Genomic DNA, 16,760 nt, shown 5'->3' with positions numbered 1-16,760 from the left:
AATTATTCACACAGAATCAAGGAACGAATTCACCTGGAATTCAGAAGCAAATCTTAATCTTCCCCTTTCAAGAATGTGATGATGATGATGATCTTCTAACAAATTTTTTCACAAACGTTTTTACTCTTGGATTTCACAAAGAAAACTCTCCAAGATGGTCACAAAGACTCCACAAAAACGCTTTTCTCAATTTGATTATCATTTCTAACTCTTGTCTTAAGTTTCTAAAAGTTCAAACTATTTATAAAAGTCTCAGACCCATATAATCGATTATTTTAAAGAATAATCGATTATTTTGTTCTTCAGGTTTTCTGGAAACCAACCAAGAACAATATAATCGATTATTTTGCTGGATAATCGATTATTCCAGAGAGTTATTTCTGGGATAATCGATTATTTGGCAAATAATCAATTATTGCAGCAAGGCATCCCATTTTGCCTGTTGTTGGAATAATCGATTATATTTAACGATAATCGATTATTTTGAGTTAGTTTTCAAAACTTCATTTTAAGTCTCAAAATAACTTTCTAATCTTTTAACTCATCATCATACACTCTCTACTTAGCTTAGATATAGATTTTGCTCATGCACACAGCATACACAACACATAAAACCATTAAAAACAATTTATAAACTAATTCCTATTACATAGCATTTTCTTTGACTTTTCTTTGACTTTGTTTTTGTGCTTCTAAGTTGTTGTTGTTTGTAGTTGTCCTTGACACACATTTTGTGATCATCAAAACTCCTTTATGCTTCAAGCTCCTCTAAGCTCAACAAATACAATAATAAAATGAGCTTAGGGAAAATTAACAAGGCTCTATTAAAGTTAGAATTAATATAAAAATAATTAAGCTAAATAAATTAGACTATTTTTAATTATTTAGAATTTAGTATAATATAGTTTATAGAAATGAGATGTATTAAAGAATATTAATCTAGTAAATGACAGTTATAATTAACAAAATAATTAAACAACACAAATTAGGAACATCTCATTGATTATTTAGAGTAAAAAGTATCATAGATTAAACAAATGAATGAGGTTAGGAGCACCTCACTAAGTAAATATACTTAGATATAATATAAATTGAATAAATATAATAATAGAGAGAATTTAAAAGGGATAAAAGTCTTCTCCCCCTTACCTTAATAGAAAAGTGGAATTGCTTAGAGATAACCTAAGACTGCATAAAAAAAAAGTTTTCTCACTTTTCTTCTTGCTCTTTCTCTCTTCTCTTCTTACATTTGTTTTTTCTCCTGATATAATCTCAAATAACAAAAATATTTTCTTCACCTGAAGTTCTTTACTAATTTAAATCCTCAAGGTCAAACATCCAACTACAAGTTAATTCAAATTTTCGTTCTTATGGCTACAAGATAAGAGTTGGACTAAGAAATCAATTCTAGAAGCTAAAAAAGGGTATCCTGAGCAATTTCAATAATAGGGTTCATTGATATTCCTAGTATAGTAGATGCTATCACATCAACATTTATCATTATAATAAATGATGATATAATAATAAGATGGGCTTAGGAAAAATTAACAAGGCTAAATTAGAGTTAGAATTAATATAAAAATAATTAAGCTAAATAAATTAGACTACTTTTAATTATTTAGAATTTAGTATAATATAGTTTATAGAAATGAGATGTATTAAAGAATATTAATCTAGTAAATGACAGTTATAATTAACATAAAATAATTAAACAACACAAATTAAGAACATCTCCTTGATTATTTAGAGTAAAAAGTATCATAGATTAAACAAATGAATGAGGTTAGGGGCACCTCACTAAGTAAATATACTTAGATATAATATAAAATAAATAAATATAATAATAGAGAGAATTTAAAAGGGATAAAAGTCTCCTCCCCCTTACCTTAATAGAAAAGTGGAATTGCTTAGAGATAACCTAAGACTGCATAAAAAAAAGTTTTCTCACTTTTCTTCTTGCTTTTTCTCTCTTCTCTTCTTACATTTGTTTTTTCTCCTGATATAATCTCAAATAACAAAAAGATTTTTCTTCACCTGAAGTTCTTTACTAATTTAAATCCTCAAGGTCAAACCTCCAACTACAAGTTAATTCAAATTTTCGTTCTTATGGCTATAAGATAAGAGTTGAACTAAGAAATCGATTCTAGAAGCTAAAAAAGGGTATCCTGAGCAATTTCAATAATAGGGTTCATTGATATTCTTGGTATAGTAGATGCTATCACATCAACATTTATCATTATAATAAATGATGATATAATAATAAGATGAGCTTAGGAAAAATTAACAAGGCTAAATTAGAGTTAGAATTAATATAAAAATAATTAAGCTAAATAAATTAGACTATTTTTAATTATTTAGAATTTAGTATAATATAGTTTATAGAAATGAGATGTATTAAAGAATATTAATCTAGTAAATAATAGATTAAACAAATTAATGAGGTTACAAACACCTCACTAAATAATTATAATTAGATATAATATAAAATAAACAAATATAATAATATAGAGAATTTAAAAGGGATAAAAGTCTCTTCTCATTTACCTTAATAGAAAAGTGGAATTGCTTAGAAATAACCTAAGAATGCATAATTTGTTTTTTCTCACTCTTCCTTATCAATTTCTCTCTTCTCTTCTTACGTTTGTTTTTTCTTCCGATGATTCCCCCGTTTTCTATTTATAGAAAAATTTGAAATGATTACTTAGTTGGTTTCTAAAGTTTAGTTAGCTTAGTTTAGTTTCTATCTAACCATTTTTTTTACTTCATTCAATATCATCATGTGGTACCATGGGTGGATAAGAATACAATCTAATCAATGTGTACTTTATCATTTTGTGCATGCATTTGTCAAATTTGATTTGATTTGATTTTCTTTAACCGTTATCTAAAGTAACGGAAATACATATATGAACAAACTAAATAACTATAATTAAAAAATACACTATCGTATGATATATATATATGAGGAGGGTTCAAACGACACCGATGTAACTTTTACTAAGTGTTACACCGCTCAATAACTTTATATTAAAAGTGAATTTTGTAAATCCAACCGTTAGATTGAAAGTTCATATCTCTTAGATCATATGTGTCAAATTTTATATTAATCTAAAATGATTTGATACTTCATTTTCATAAAACAAAATTGACGTAATATATACATTTCAAAATATACTAAAATATGAACACTTTGATTACCTTCAAGTTGTTGTTCAATTTTAACAAAATTTGACATATATGATCTAAGAGATATGAACTTTCAATCAAACGGTTAGATTTACAAAATTCACATTTAATATAAAGTTATTAAGCGGTGTAACACTTAGTAAAAGTTACACCGGTGTCGTTTGAACCCTCCTCATATATATATATATATATATATATATATATATATATGAGGAGGGTTCAAACGACACCGGTGTAACTTTTACTAAGTGTTACACCGCTTAATAACTTTACATTAAGTGTGAATTTTATAAATCTAACCGTTAGATTAAAAGTTCATATCAATTTATATGTGTATGTCAAATTTTATTAAAATTGAACAACAACTTGAGGGTAATCAAAGTGTTCATATTTTAGTATATTTTGAAATAAATATATTACGTCAATTTTGTTTTATAAAAATAAAGTATCAAATCATCTTGGATTACTATAAAATTTTGTATATATGATCTAAGAGATATGAACTTTCAATCTAACGGTTGGATTTATAAAATTCACACTTAATATAAAGTTATTGAGCGGTGTAACACTTAGTAAAAGTTACACCGGTGTCGTTTGAACCCTCCTCTATATATATATATATATATATATATATATATATAGATAGATAGATAAAGAAAATAGAATTTCAACTGAATACTAATACTAAAATATCGTATTATACTATATACAACATTACTAAAAATAACAGTCTTAATTCTAAAGAGTAAGAATTGACAATTGAGAATTTAGAAACCAACTAAGTAATTTTATTATTCATATTAAACATTTAAGATTTTAACAATTTTAAATATTTATATGTTAATAATAATTAAAATATTATTTTGAAAATATTATAAATAGAATTTTATAATATTTTTATATATTTCCATTTTAGTTAATTGGAAATATAAAAATTTTAAAGCATTAAAAATAAAAACATTGTACTTCATTTATCTTATTTTTAAAATATAGCAACTAGGAATTTAGACTATTATTTTAAAAATAAAATAATGATAATAAAATTAAAATATTATTATATTATATCAGAAATTCAGGATATTATAATTTATTTTTTTTTGTCTGCACTCCTTAATGCAATTTTATTACCTTGTTATTTTACGAAAAGCGCGAGATTTTTTAATGACATTATTCCACCCTCCTTTTAATATCTCTTTTCTCTTCACAATTAAATTTAAAAATATTTGAAAAGTTTAAAAGCAATAGTCTCAAGTTTCCAACGATATCATTAAATGTTAGTTTATGCCACATTTAATTGTAAACTTTTAAACTAAAGTTTTTATAACATTGTCCCTTTTATTAGAAAAAGACAAACTAAGATGAATAGTACAAAGGTACATGAGTTTATCATATTCACTCTAAAACTACCGATAGTTATATGATCAATTCCTAATACACATAAAGGATTTTTACTATACGCAACCAGTTCAAAATATAATTAAGATCTCATACTCAAGTATATATAATTTACAAGTTTTCTTAAATTCTAAATTTAAGTATTCTTTCTTCAAGAAGTCTCTTTACACTTACTCTCACACCCAAAGTATTTAGAAAGTAATAAGAAGAAAGACAAAATTAATACTGTCAAGAGATATAGAGTAAATCTTCAATGATAATTGAGAATATTTTCTAACAAAATTCTTACAAACTAAAACGATTGATTTCAAAGAAATAAATGAAAAAAAAGGACTATTTGATGTTTCTTAAGATGTTATTTTTTTTCTTCATGAATTAAATTTTTTACTCAATTCTTAATCTTTCACTGTTATTAGCTTAGCCCTCAATGTAATTAAGAAATCAACAATGTTTTTCTAGTTTTGGTATCCACCAAATATATCTCTCCATTGATGGTTAAAGACTAATTCCTTTTAAAGTGTAATAAAGATCATTGGAATAAATCTTTTATATTTCTCTCAGCAAAAGTCTTCTTTATATGCTTAATTAAATAATTAAATTTCTGTTAACATGTTTAAAGAACACAATTAAACTATCTATTAATTGTGTTAAGCTTTGTTAGTAGTCCAATATTGCTCTTCAAAACCTACATTTTCAATTAAGATATTCATGTAAACAATATGAAGAATAAAAAGAATCATGCAATAAAGTTTTCAATAAAAGCTTATGTGTCATTAGTTATATTGGATTAGTGATAGGTGATTAAAAAAATATATTTGAATGATAAATTTATTTTTTAACTATCCAAACTATTGTTTAATACAATTCAGTTTAATCTCAAATAACAGACAAAAATAGATAACTCTTCTTATACATAATTAGTGAAGTCAAGAAAGTTTGTATCTTTGTATACTTTATTTAATTAAAAATAAAATATAAAATAACTAAAATGGAAGATAAATGAAGAAGAATCAAAATAAAAACAAATGTTACAACCTTAACTACTTGCAATTACAAAGAAAGAGTTGGTTGTGTAAGTTCTATGATTTTCTAATACATCAATTATAGAAAATTAAAGGATCTTTGAAATTCATGATACTCACATAATAATAATAAAAAATGTGTACCTTTCTCCATAGTAGAAAACTCTTTTGATCCTTAGAGTGTTTTGATCTTCTTGAGAAGAGAACCAAGATTTCACTCCCTTTGACTTTTCTTTCTACTCTCTCTATCTTTCGTGATGGCTAGGGTTTGAGAGAATATTTTCTGTCAGGGGTGTGGACCTTGTCTCACATTAGTGGATATTTATAATCCCTAAAGATTGTTATTTCCATCAAATAACAATTATTCTCATAAATGCTCCATTAAACCCATTTATGATTTAGTCTTTAATTATTTAATTATTTATTTATTAGTCCCTTTATATATTACATATTTCCCACATGAGACATAATTATCTTACATTCTCCCACTTGACTCATGTGACATTTCTCACAACGGACAAATAAATAAATTAATTAAATTAACATAATGCGCATTAAAATGGCTAAATCATTTTATACATTAGGTTCATCATAATTTCATATTTAAAAATATGAACTAATTTGAGTCATGGCGGTTGTACATCAGTTTAATCGACATAGTCCCTTCCATGTACTACAAATAAGTCTTCTTCTTAATATAATCATTAATAAGGAGCACATACTTGGTCCAACTTTATATCTTTATTCAAGATGGCACCTGTTTACATTACTCTAACACAAATATGCATAAAACCATAGAAAACAGGTACTCAGAAACATATCATTGATGAGCTCAAAATGTCAATCACTTAATATAAAATAAACATGATACTCAACAATCATTAGTAACAATAATGCCCATATTTTTAACATGCTCAATAAATGTTTTGGGCGGTAATCCTTTTGTTAAAGGATCAACTATCATAAGATTTGTGCTAATATGTTCTATTGACACTCTTTGTTTCTGAACTTCCTCCTTCACGGCAAAGTACTTTAATTTCATATGCTTAGCACCCTTAGAGTACTTGTCGTTCTTAGAAAAAATACTGCTGCAGAATTATCACAATACATTTTCAACGGCTTAGCAATACTGTCGACAATTCCAAGCCCTGAAATAAAGTTCTGCAATCAATTAGCTTGAATTGTAGCCTCAAAACATGCTACAAATTCAGCTTCCATAGTCGATGAAGCAACAACTGTTTGTTTTGCACTTTTCCATGATATTGCTCCTCCAGCTAAAATAAACACATAGCCAAGAGTGGATTTTCTTGAATCCACACATCCAGCAAAATCAGAGTCAGAATATCCAATCACCTTAAGGTGATTAGACCTCCTATATGTAAGCATGTGACACTTTGTTCCCTGTAAGTATCTCAGAACTTTCTTTGCAGCTTTCCAATGTTCCATTCCCGGATTTCTTTGATATCTTCCTAACATTCCAGCTGCAAAGCTTATATCTGGTCGAGTACAGATCTGAGCATACATGATACTCCCAACAACTGATGCATACGAAATTGCTTCCATTTGTTTTCGTTCCAAGTCATTTTTAGGACATTGAGTGAGACTAAACTTATCTCCTTTCTGAATTGGAACGGGTGATGCTGAGCACTTTTCCATCCTGAATCTCTATATTACTTTATTGATATATGTTTTCTGAGACAAGCCTAACAGTCCTTGTGATCTATCTCGGAATATTTCTATTCCTATCACATAATTTGCCTCGCCCATATCTTTTGTTTCAAAGTTACTAGAGAGAAACTTCTTAGTCTCATGAAGAAGACCAAGATCGTTAGTTGCAAGCAAGATGTCATCAACATATAGAATTAAAAATATAACTTTACTCCCACTGACCTTCAAATATATGCATCGATCAACAATGTTTTCTTTAAATCCAAAGGAAACAATGGTATCATTAAACTTTAAATACCATTGGCGGGAAGCTTGCTTAAGTCCATATATTGATTTCTTTAATTTGCACACCATGTGTTCCTTTCCTTCAACCGAGAACCCCATTGGTTGGTCCATGTAAACATTCTCCTCTAAATTTCCATTTAAAAAGGCGATTTTCACATCCATTTGATATAGCTCCAAGTCATAATGGGCTACTAATGCCATGATAATTCTAAAGGAATCCTTTCGTGAGACGGGTGAAAAAGTCTCTTTGTAATCAATGTCATCTTTTTGAGTAAAACCCTTAGCAACAAGTTTAGCCTTGTACCTTTCAAGGTTGCCATCAGAGTCACGTTTAGTCTTAAAGACCCACTTACAACCAACTCTCTTGCAACCTTCTGGCAATTCTACAAGGTCCCAAACATCATTTTGTTCCATGGATTTTAATTCTTCTTTCATGACATTTAACCACTTTTCAGAATTATCACAACTTACAGCTTGTGAAAACGAAACTGGATCATTCTCATTAATACTTGAGTCAGTTTCTAACTCATGTAGATATACCATATAGTCATTCGAAATAGCTGGTCTTTTTCTCTTTGTGACCTTCTTAATGCTATTTCTTGTGGTTGTTCTACAATAGGTTCATTATGAATCATGGGTTCATTATTGTGTTGCTCTTCTTTATTGTTGTTTGACTCAACAGTTAGAGGAACACTTACTTTATTGCCAGAGGCATAAGTCAAAGGAACTTGCATTCTAACTTCTTTGACTTCCACTTTCTGTGGAATTGTACTCCTACTAACTTCACCATTTTCAATGAACCTTGCATTTCCAATTTCAACAATTCTCATATTATGATTAGGACAATAATATACCCCTTTGATTTTTCTGGATAACCAATGAAATATCCACTGATTGTTCTTGCATCCAATTTCTTTTCTTGTGGATTATAAATCCTTATTTCTGCCTGACAACCCCAAACATGTAGGTGCCTTAAACTAGGTGTCCTACCAGTCCACAGTTCAAAAGGTGTCTTTGAAACTGCCTTACTAGGAACCCTGTTTAACAAATACATGGCAATTTTCAAGGCATACATCCACAAATATATGGGTAAAGTTGAATTACTTAACATACTCCTAACCATATCCATTAATGTTCTATTACGCCTTTCTGATACACCATTTTGTTGTGGTGTACCTGGCATTGTATATTGAGCACAAATGACACATTTCTGAAGAAGTTTAGCAAATGGACCTGGGTGTTACCCAGTTTCATTATATCTTCCATAATACTCACCACCTCTATCAGATCTTACAACTTTCACTTTTTTGTCTAATTGCCTTTCTACTTCATTCAAGTAAATTTCTAAGGCATCGACTGCTTGAGATTTCTCATGCAATAGATAAACATAACCATAACGTGAATAGTCATCTATAAAGGTAATGAAGTATTTTTCCTTTCCGAAAGAATTGACATCAAAAGGACCACATATATCGGTATGCACAATCTCAAGAAGCTGGGTGCTTCTTGTAGCTTCTTTGTATGTTTTGTTTGTTTTCCTTTAATACAATTCACACAAATATTTAGATTTGTAAAATCTAGATTTGGAAGAATTTCATTTTTTTTTGTTAATCTTTCCATTCTTTCTCTAGAAATGTGACCTAAACGTTTATGCCACAAGAAAGCAGAACATTCCCAAGGAAGTTCTCATTCATAGTCATTCTAAAAGAGTTAAGTCTTGCTGCAATATTTGTCATCTCAATGACATGCTCATACATAGTACATGAACCATCAAACTTCATGGTGGTTAATGTACTCATTAGTGTCTCAGCAAAAGACTTATCAGTTGTTTGAGAGCACTCTCCCATAAATCCCATAAATCTTTAGCACTTTCAGTTTTGGGAAGAGTTATCTTAATACTGTTAGCAACAGTCATTCTCATGAATATTAGGCAAAATCTGTTAGACTTTTCCCAAACTTTATAATAGGTTTTCTCTTCATCGCTACTAGAATCAATAATAGCAGCACATTTCTCTTCCAATATAGCAAGGTCTAAATCCAATACACCGAGGTGAAATTAGACTTGCTCATTCCAGTCAAAGAAGTTAAGCCTATTAAAATTGGAACAGACGCTATAAGAGAATTCAGTGAATTAGGAACAAATACTTTATAATAAAATTTCACATGAGTGTTTTGAGACATAAAGCACATGCTACCCATATAATATATACAAACATCAATCAATAGTATATTGATGCTCTCCTTTGGGTGATACATCAACACACAACATACAAACATAATGATGCTAATAAATTTAATCATCATTTTGCAACTAAACATGCACCAATTAAAATTATCTAATACCTTTGGGTATATAAATAATTTAATAGCACATATAAGTCACACACAATTATATTCATTAATTATGGGAACAACTAATCAACCTTTGGGCGATACATAAATGTCTTATAATAATGAATTTCAATATACCCATAAACAAACAATTATTTTATTTAGCATCCATTATTCTATGGGTAATTGAATCAAATCACCATTAATTTGGAATTAAATAAATATAAAATATGGCCACTTTGGTGACTAACAAATTCATCATACAATTAATTCCAAGTAAATAAAAAATTTTACCAGTCCCAATTTAAAGTCATTCATGAATTTCATAAAAGAAAGTAAAATAAAACTTCATACTTTGGAAATTGAGAACATTGAAATTCTACGTTGAAATACATGAAGGTAACATGCGCAGTCACAAATTCCAAAATTTAATTAAAAGGAAAAATCAATTATTTCCAATTTGAAATATTAATTTCTAAGTTGAAATACATAAGAGTAGAATGCGCAGTCACGAATTCCAAAATTTGACTAAAAGGAAAAAATCAATTCTTTTCAATTTGAAATATTAATTCATGCATTTCAAAAAAGGAAACTTTCTTTCAATCACTCGATTTCATGAAAATAATTCTTTTGCGATTGTCATTAGGATTTCGATAATGTGGGATTTAATATATTGATCATAATTTAAAATTAAGAATTACATTCATGATCCAAAACAAATAACATGCAGCGGAAAATTAAACATAATATTGCAAGAATGACCTTGATAGAATTATTCCACTTCCGGTGGTATTCAAAGGATAACATTTATATAATATTCGTTTGTTTGTCTATCCTTTTTCTTTTCACTTTTCATAATATTTTCCCACTTCAGGTGAATAAAATATTCTTTTATTTTCATTGTCGTACAATTATCTCACTTCGGGTGAGCAAGTATCCTTTTATTTTCATTGTTGCACAATTATCTCACTTCTGGTGAGAAAATATTCTTTTATTTTCTATTGTTGTACAATTATCTCACTTCCGGTGAGAAAAAAATTGCTTGAAATTTCTTAATTTGACAATGTCTTCTGGATCATTGCAAAATCGTTATATATGTATATATATAACATTCATGGAGAATTATACAATTTTACAACACATATCATTCACGGAGGATCATTCAATTTCAAAACCTTGCTCTGATACCACATGTAAGTTCTATGATTTTCTAATACATCAATTATAGAAAATTAAAGGATCTTTGAAATTCATGATACTCACATAATAATAATAAAAAAATGTGTACCTTTCTCCATAGTAGAAAACTCCTTTGATCCTTAGAGTGCTTTGATCTTCTTGAGAAGAGAACCAAGATTTCACTCCCTTTGACTTTTCTTTCTACTCTCTCTATCTTTCGTGATGGCTAGGGTTTAAGAGAATACTTTCTGTCAGGGGTGTGGACCTTGTCTCACATTAGTGGATATTTATAATCCCTAAAGATTGTTATTTCCATCAAATAACAATTATTCTCATAAATGCTCCATTAAACCCATTTATGATTTAGTCTTTAATTATTTAATTATTTATTTATTAGTCCCTTTATATATTACATATTTTCCACATGAGACATAATTATCTTACAGGTTGCGATTAGTTTACTACGATAGTTTAAGGGAAACCAAAACTCGATTACAAGGGAAAGCTTTTTATTCACTTAAATAAACAAAATAATAATAATAATAATAACAAAAAGATGATTATGATAATAAAATGTGGAGACCTAAACTTATGTGTCCTTTATACATTGTTTAAATATAGATAACATTTTTTTTTCATAAAAAAATATTCTCCTTCACTATAAAAAAAATTTCCTAATTTTCAATGAATTTATGTCTATAAAAAAATATATAGTACTGACTATATAAGAATTTATAGATAAATAAAATTTATCGACATAAAAATCAACATTTTAAATGGATATTACTGAGATGTGCAACAAAATATTTTGTTTTAAAATTTTTGGTAGATGATATCCACGAATTTTTTCCGTAGAAAAGTATGATTTTTTTTTTCAACAAATTTTTCCCACAGAATATCCATCGGAAATAACACCCATTGAAAACTCAAAATTTGTCGATAACTTCAAAAATATATTGACAAATTAAATAAAAAAGTAATCGATTAAATACTTAAATAATTAAATAATTTTACATGCTAATTATTATTGTTATATATATATATATATATATATATATATATATTAGAAACATATTTTTTTCATCAATTATAAAATATATATTTTTTAAAATAAAAAATTTAAATATATATTAATGTTAATATATAAATTGATAAATATGTATAATAATTTATTTTAAATTTTTACCTCTATGTATCCTTTTAATTAATAAATTGCTTTAAATTATTTTTTATTTAATTAAATATGTGTATACACATTATTAATATTGAAAACTGTACTGACCGCATTTCGCACCCGGGCTCTCAGCCCGGGTTGACATTATAAGGGTCATCCCGGGCACACGTTGAATAACGTCAGCCCGGAATCCGGACAGACCACGCCCGAGCCCGGAGATCTCGTCCCAGGCCAAAACCGTTCTCCAATTATACCATATTATGTCACAACGTGATCATATCATATTATATGATATCGTATCATATCATATCTTATCTCAGGCCCAAGACAACCCTAATTCACACAAAGGTATGTGCATTATATATACGAGACTCATACTCATACAAACCCTAACTTTGGCATCAGAGTCTCTTTTGCAGGTACCTCCCCCATCTTGGAGCACCAACACATCAAGCAAAGGAGGCTCACTGATCTTACTGGGCAGACCATCCCTACGGCCAAATTCCGGTAAGAACATTTGGCGCCCACCGTGGGGCCGATCAGACCAAGCTCTCATCGGCCACCTGCATGGTTTCTACCAGAAGCCATATTAGACGAGCAACAGATAACACAAGCAACTCAACTACCATGGACAGCGATACCGCGACCCTAAGGCGTTTGGTCGAACAAGTCGAGCAGATGCGGCGACAGCACGACGCCGACCTCCAGAATATGCGTGCCCAGCATGAGAATGACCTCGCGGCGATGCGCACCGCTAACGAAGCAGACCTAGCAGCGCTACGCGCCAAGAACGAGTGCATCCGCGCCCAGCTCCCTCGGCATTGCCCCGGCCAGCCACCGCACGACAGCGGTGATCATGAGGAGGAGGCGCATTCAGCCCCCCATTCCCAAGCAACCACCAAGGCACCACATTCACAGCCCGCCACGCACCGGTCTCATGGATCAACACACAGATCAGGGCAGGGCACCAGCAAGGCCCCCACTCATGTCTCCGAGGGCCAAGAGCCTTTCCGCCGTCATCCCTTTGTGAACGGCATCATGGAGACTTCGTTACCCCACGGGTGGAAGCCCCTCCACCTCGACCGCTACGACGGCACTACGGACCCCGATGAGCACGTCGATGCGTACACGACTCAGGTAAACCTTTACACTAACAGTGACGCTATACTGTGCAGGGTCTTCCCGACCTCGCTTAAAGGACCCGCGCTCCATTGGTACACCCAACTGCCGGCAGGGTCCATTGACAGTTTCGCCACCTTGGTGCGGCGGTTCACGGCACAGTACGCCACCAGCCGACCTCACCACACAACCTCGGCCGCCTTGGCCAACCTCAGACAAAATGACGACGAGCCCCTACGGGCCTTTATGGAGCGCTTCTCTAACATATCAGTCCGGATCCGAAATCTAAACCCGGAAGTCGCCCTACACGCCATGCTCATGGCACTGAAACCCGGATCGTTCGTCGACAGCCTATGTCGCGACGCCCCTCGCGATATGGACGAACTGCGCGCCCGCGCCGCCGGCTACATTCAAATGGAGGAGCACGCGGCCTTCCGCGACCAGGTTCGCGGTAAGGGCTCCGCTAAACCAGAACAGGGCCACAAAGACAAGGTTAAAGTCAACAACGACAGCCAATTCAAGAAGTCAGCCAGGACAAACAGAGCCGGGAGGTACGACTTCTACACCCCTCTGAACGCCCTAAGAGTCCACATTTTGGAGGAAGCCAGTAACAGCAACCTGCTAGACCTCCCACCACCCGGCCACAAACCAAACAGTGCTGACAAGTCCAAACACTGTCGGTATCACAGAAACTATGGCCATACCACAGACGAGTGCCGCACACTCCGAGACCGCATCGAGGAACTCATCCAGGAAGGTCACCTTGGCCACTACATTCAGCGACAGCCAGGCTCCCAAGGTGGCTCCGGAGGCCGGGGACGCGGGAGAGGCCGCGGATCAGGAGCTCGGGGGGACCTACCCACAGGACCTCAGCAAAACGTCAATGGCGCAATACAGGCTGAAATAAGCCAGGAGACCGAACCAGCCCCCCTGCGGGGAATAATCAACACAATTGCAGGCAGCTTCGTCGGAGGAGGTGCCAGCAGCTCAGCCCGACAAAGACACCTCCGCAGTATCAACTGCGCCCATTCCACTGCCTCGATCCCCTACAAGAGCTCACCACCAATCTCTTTCTCCGACGAGGACTACGCAGGGATCAACCCCAATCAGGATGACCCCATGGTCATCGGGGTAGAAATTGCAAACTGGGAAGTCCAAAAGACACTCATCGATCAGGGGAGCTCGGTAGACGTCCTGTATTGGCCAACTTTCCTCAAGCTCGACGTCCCTCACTCTCTCATCCAGCCGCATACAGAGCCCCTAGTTGGCTTCGCCGGTGAACGGGTCCACACCCGCGGATACGTGGACCTGCTCACAACCTTCGGCACACCCCCGGACGCCAGAAGAATCATGGTCTGATACCTCCTCGTGGAGGCCAACACCTCCTATAACATCATAATAGGGAGGCCGACCTTAAATCATCTCGGCGCGGTGGTGTCCACCCCGCACCTCACCATGAAGTTCCCAGGAAAGCACGAAAAAATTATCTCCGTCAGAGCAAACCAGAAGACAGCTCGGCAATGCTACGCCGAAAGCCTGAGGATCTCCGCGTCCGGCAAGGAGGGCAAGAAGAGTCCCCCCACAACATGCCCCTAAACTCTAATTTCACATTTGTAAAAGCGAAACCGCGCACTCTTTTCCCGCCTCCGTCCTAAACGGAGAGGGTTTTTAACGAGGCACAACAAGATTATCTAATAATATTCTCCTTTTCGCTCACTCATTGCATTTCCTTAAATATTACCGCATCAATTACTGTAAACACGAAAATCGAACCCCGGTATCCTTGATAAAGGTCGAGTTCGAACCTTAAAAATGAAAACCCGAGGTCGAGTACGAACCCCGGTATCCTTGATAAAGGTCGAGTTCGAACCTTAAAAATGCAAACCCGAGGTCGAGCACGAACCCCGGTATCCTTGATAAAGGTCGAGTTCGAACCTTAAAAATGCAAACCCGAGGTCGAGTACGAACCTCGGTATCCTTGATAAAGGTCGAGTTCGAACCTTAAAAAGGCAAACCCGAGGTCGAGCACGAACCCCGGTATCCTTGATAAAGGTCGAGTTCGAACCTTAAAAAGGCAAACCCGAGGTCGAGTACGAACCCCGGTATCCTTGATAAAGGTCGAGTTCGAACCTTAAAAATGCAAACCCGAGGTCGAGCACGAACCCCGGTATCCTTGATAAAGGTCGAGTTCGAACCTTAAAAATGCAAACCCGAGGTCGAGTACGAACCCCGGTATCCTTGATAAAGGTCGAGTTCGAACCTTACAAATGCAAACCCGAGGTCGAGCACGAACCCCGGTATCCTTGATAAAGGTCGAGTTCGAACCTTAAAAATGCAAACCCGAGGTCGAGTACGAACCCCGGTATCCTTGATAAAGGTCGAGTTCGAACCTTAAAAATGCAAACCCGAGGTCGAGCACGAACCCCGGTATCCTTGATAAAGGTCGAGTTCGAACCTTAAAAAGGCAAACCCGAGGTCGAGCACGAACCCCAGCACTCTCGTTAAAGGCCGAACACGAACCTTAACCCATTCATTCGCAAAAATCCGAGGTCCAGTTCGAACCTTAATCAAACGTCAAATCCGAGGTCGAGTACGAACCCCGACGCTTTCTTCAAAGGTCGAGTCCGAACCTTAATGGAACCCGCTCGCAATTTACGAAGTCAAGTGCAAACCTCGACGCTCTTGTCAAAAGTCAAGGTCGAACCCTAGTAACTCACTCGGAGGTCGAGTCCCGACCACATACCCGAAATCGAGTTCGATCCATGACAAAACATGCATGACCCTAAACTTAAGGGCGGACATGGACCACTTATCCAACCTACTACACTCCGGCTTGAGGTCGGCGCAATACCTCGACAGTAATAAATCAAGGTCATCAAGCCTCTACAGAGATACTCACCCAAACAGAAGTGCGAAGTCACGCCCGAACCTCGTTTAGCATACAAGGTCGAGTATGAGCCTCGATGCTCCCCCTTAAAGGTCGAGTCCAACCCTAACCAAGTCGCCTAATTCAAAATCCGAGGTCGAATTCGAACCTCGGCACGACCAACTTAGGATTGAATTCTGACCTTGACTCCAGCCTAGGGTCATTTATAAACTCTCACAACAATTACAAAGTCACAATTTGAGATCGAATACGAATCTTAACACATTCATCTACGGCCGAGTCCGAACTTCCACGAAAAACCCTACTGAGCAAGCAACTAAGGCCGACCTCGAACCTCGACGTCACTGTCGCCACCGGCCCGAAACGGGCTTTCGGCATTCGCGAAGGATGGTTGGACTCTTTTATTGTTTTGAAAAGTATGGATTGCTAGAATGACTTATTCTCAAACTGAGACCTCGTCAAACGAGCAATTTTATTAAAAGGCTCACCAATCCATGTTAATCCCAAGCGGGAC

General features: G+C 34.3%; 1 protein-coding gene and 1 pseudogene across 1 annotated transcript; one reads left to right on the top strand and one right to left on the bottom strand.

Annotated features, from left to right (window-relative positions):
* Nucleotides 1-6,770: 6,770 nt before the first annotated feature.
* LOC145949928 (secreted RxLR effector protein 161 pseudogene) lies at nucleotides 6,771-7,259 on the bottom strand (annotated as a pseudogene).
* A 5,548-nt stretch (nucleotides 7,260-12,807) lies between these two features.
* On the top strand, nucleotides 12,808-14,718 carry LOC145949927 (uncharacterized). The gene has a single exon (XM_083060837.1). The coding sequence runs from the start codon at nucleotides 12,808-12,810 to the stop codon at nucleotides 14,716-14,718; it is 1,911 nt and encodes a 636-aa protein (XP_082916963.1).
* The last annotated feature ends 2,042 nt before the right edge of the window (nucleotides 14,719-16,760 follow it).

This window comes from Cajanus cajan, chromosome 7, assembly GCF_000230855.2.
Source record: "Cajanus cajan strain Asha chromosome 7, NIPB_CcT2T_4, whole genome shotgun sequence".
Taxonomy (NCBI): Eukaryota; Viridiplantae; Streptophyta; class Magnoliopsida; order Fabales; family Fabaceae; genus Cajanus; species Cajanus cajan.
The sequence above is the reverse complement of the archived record's forward strand: the minus strand, read 5'-3'. Positions and strand labels throughout refer to the sequence as shown.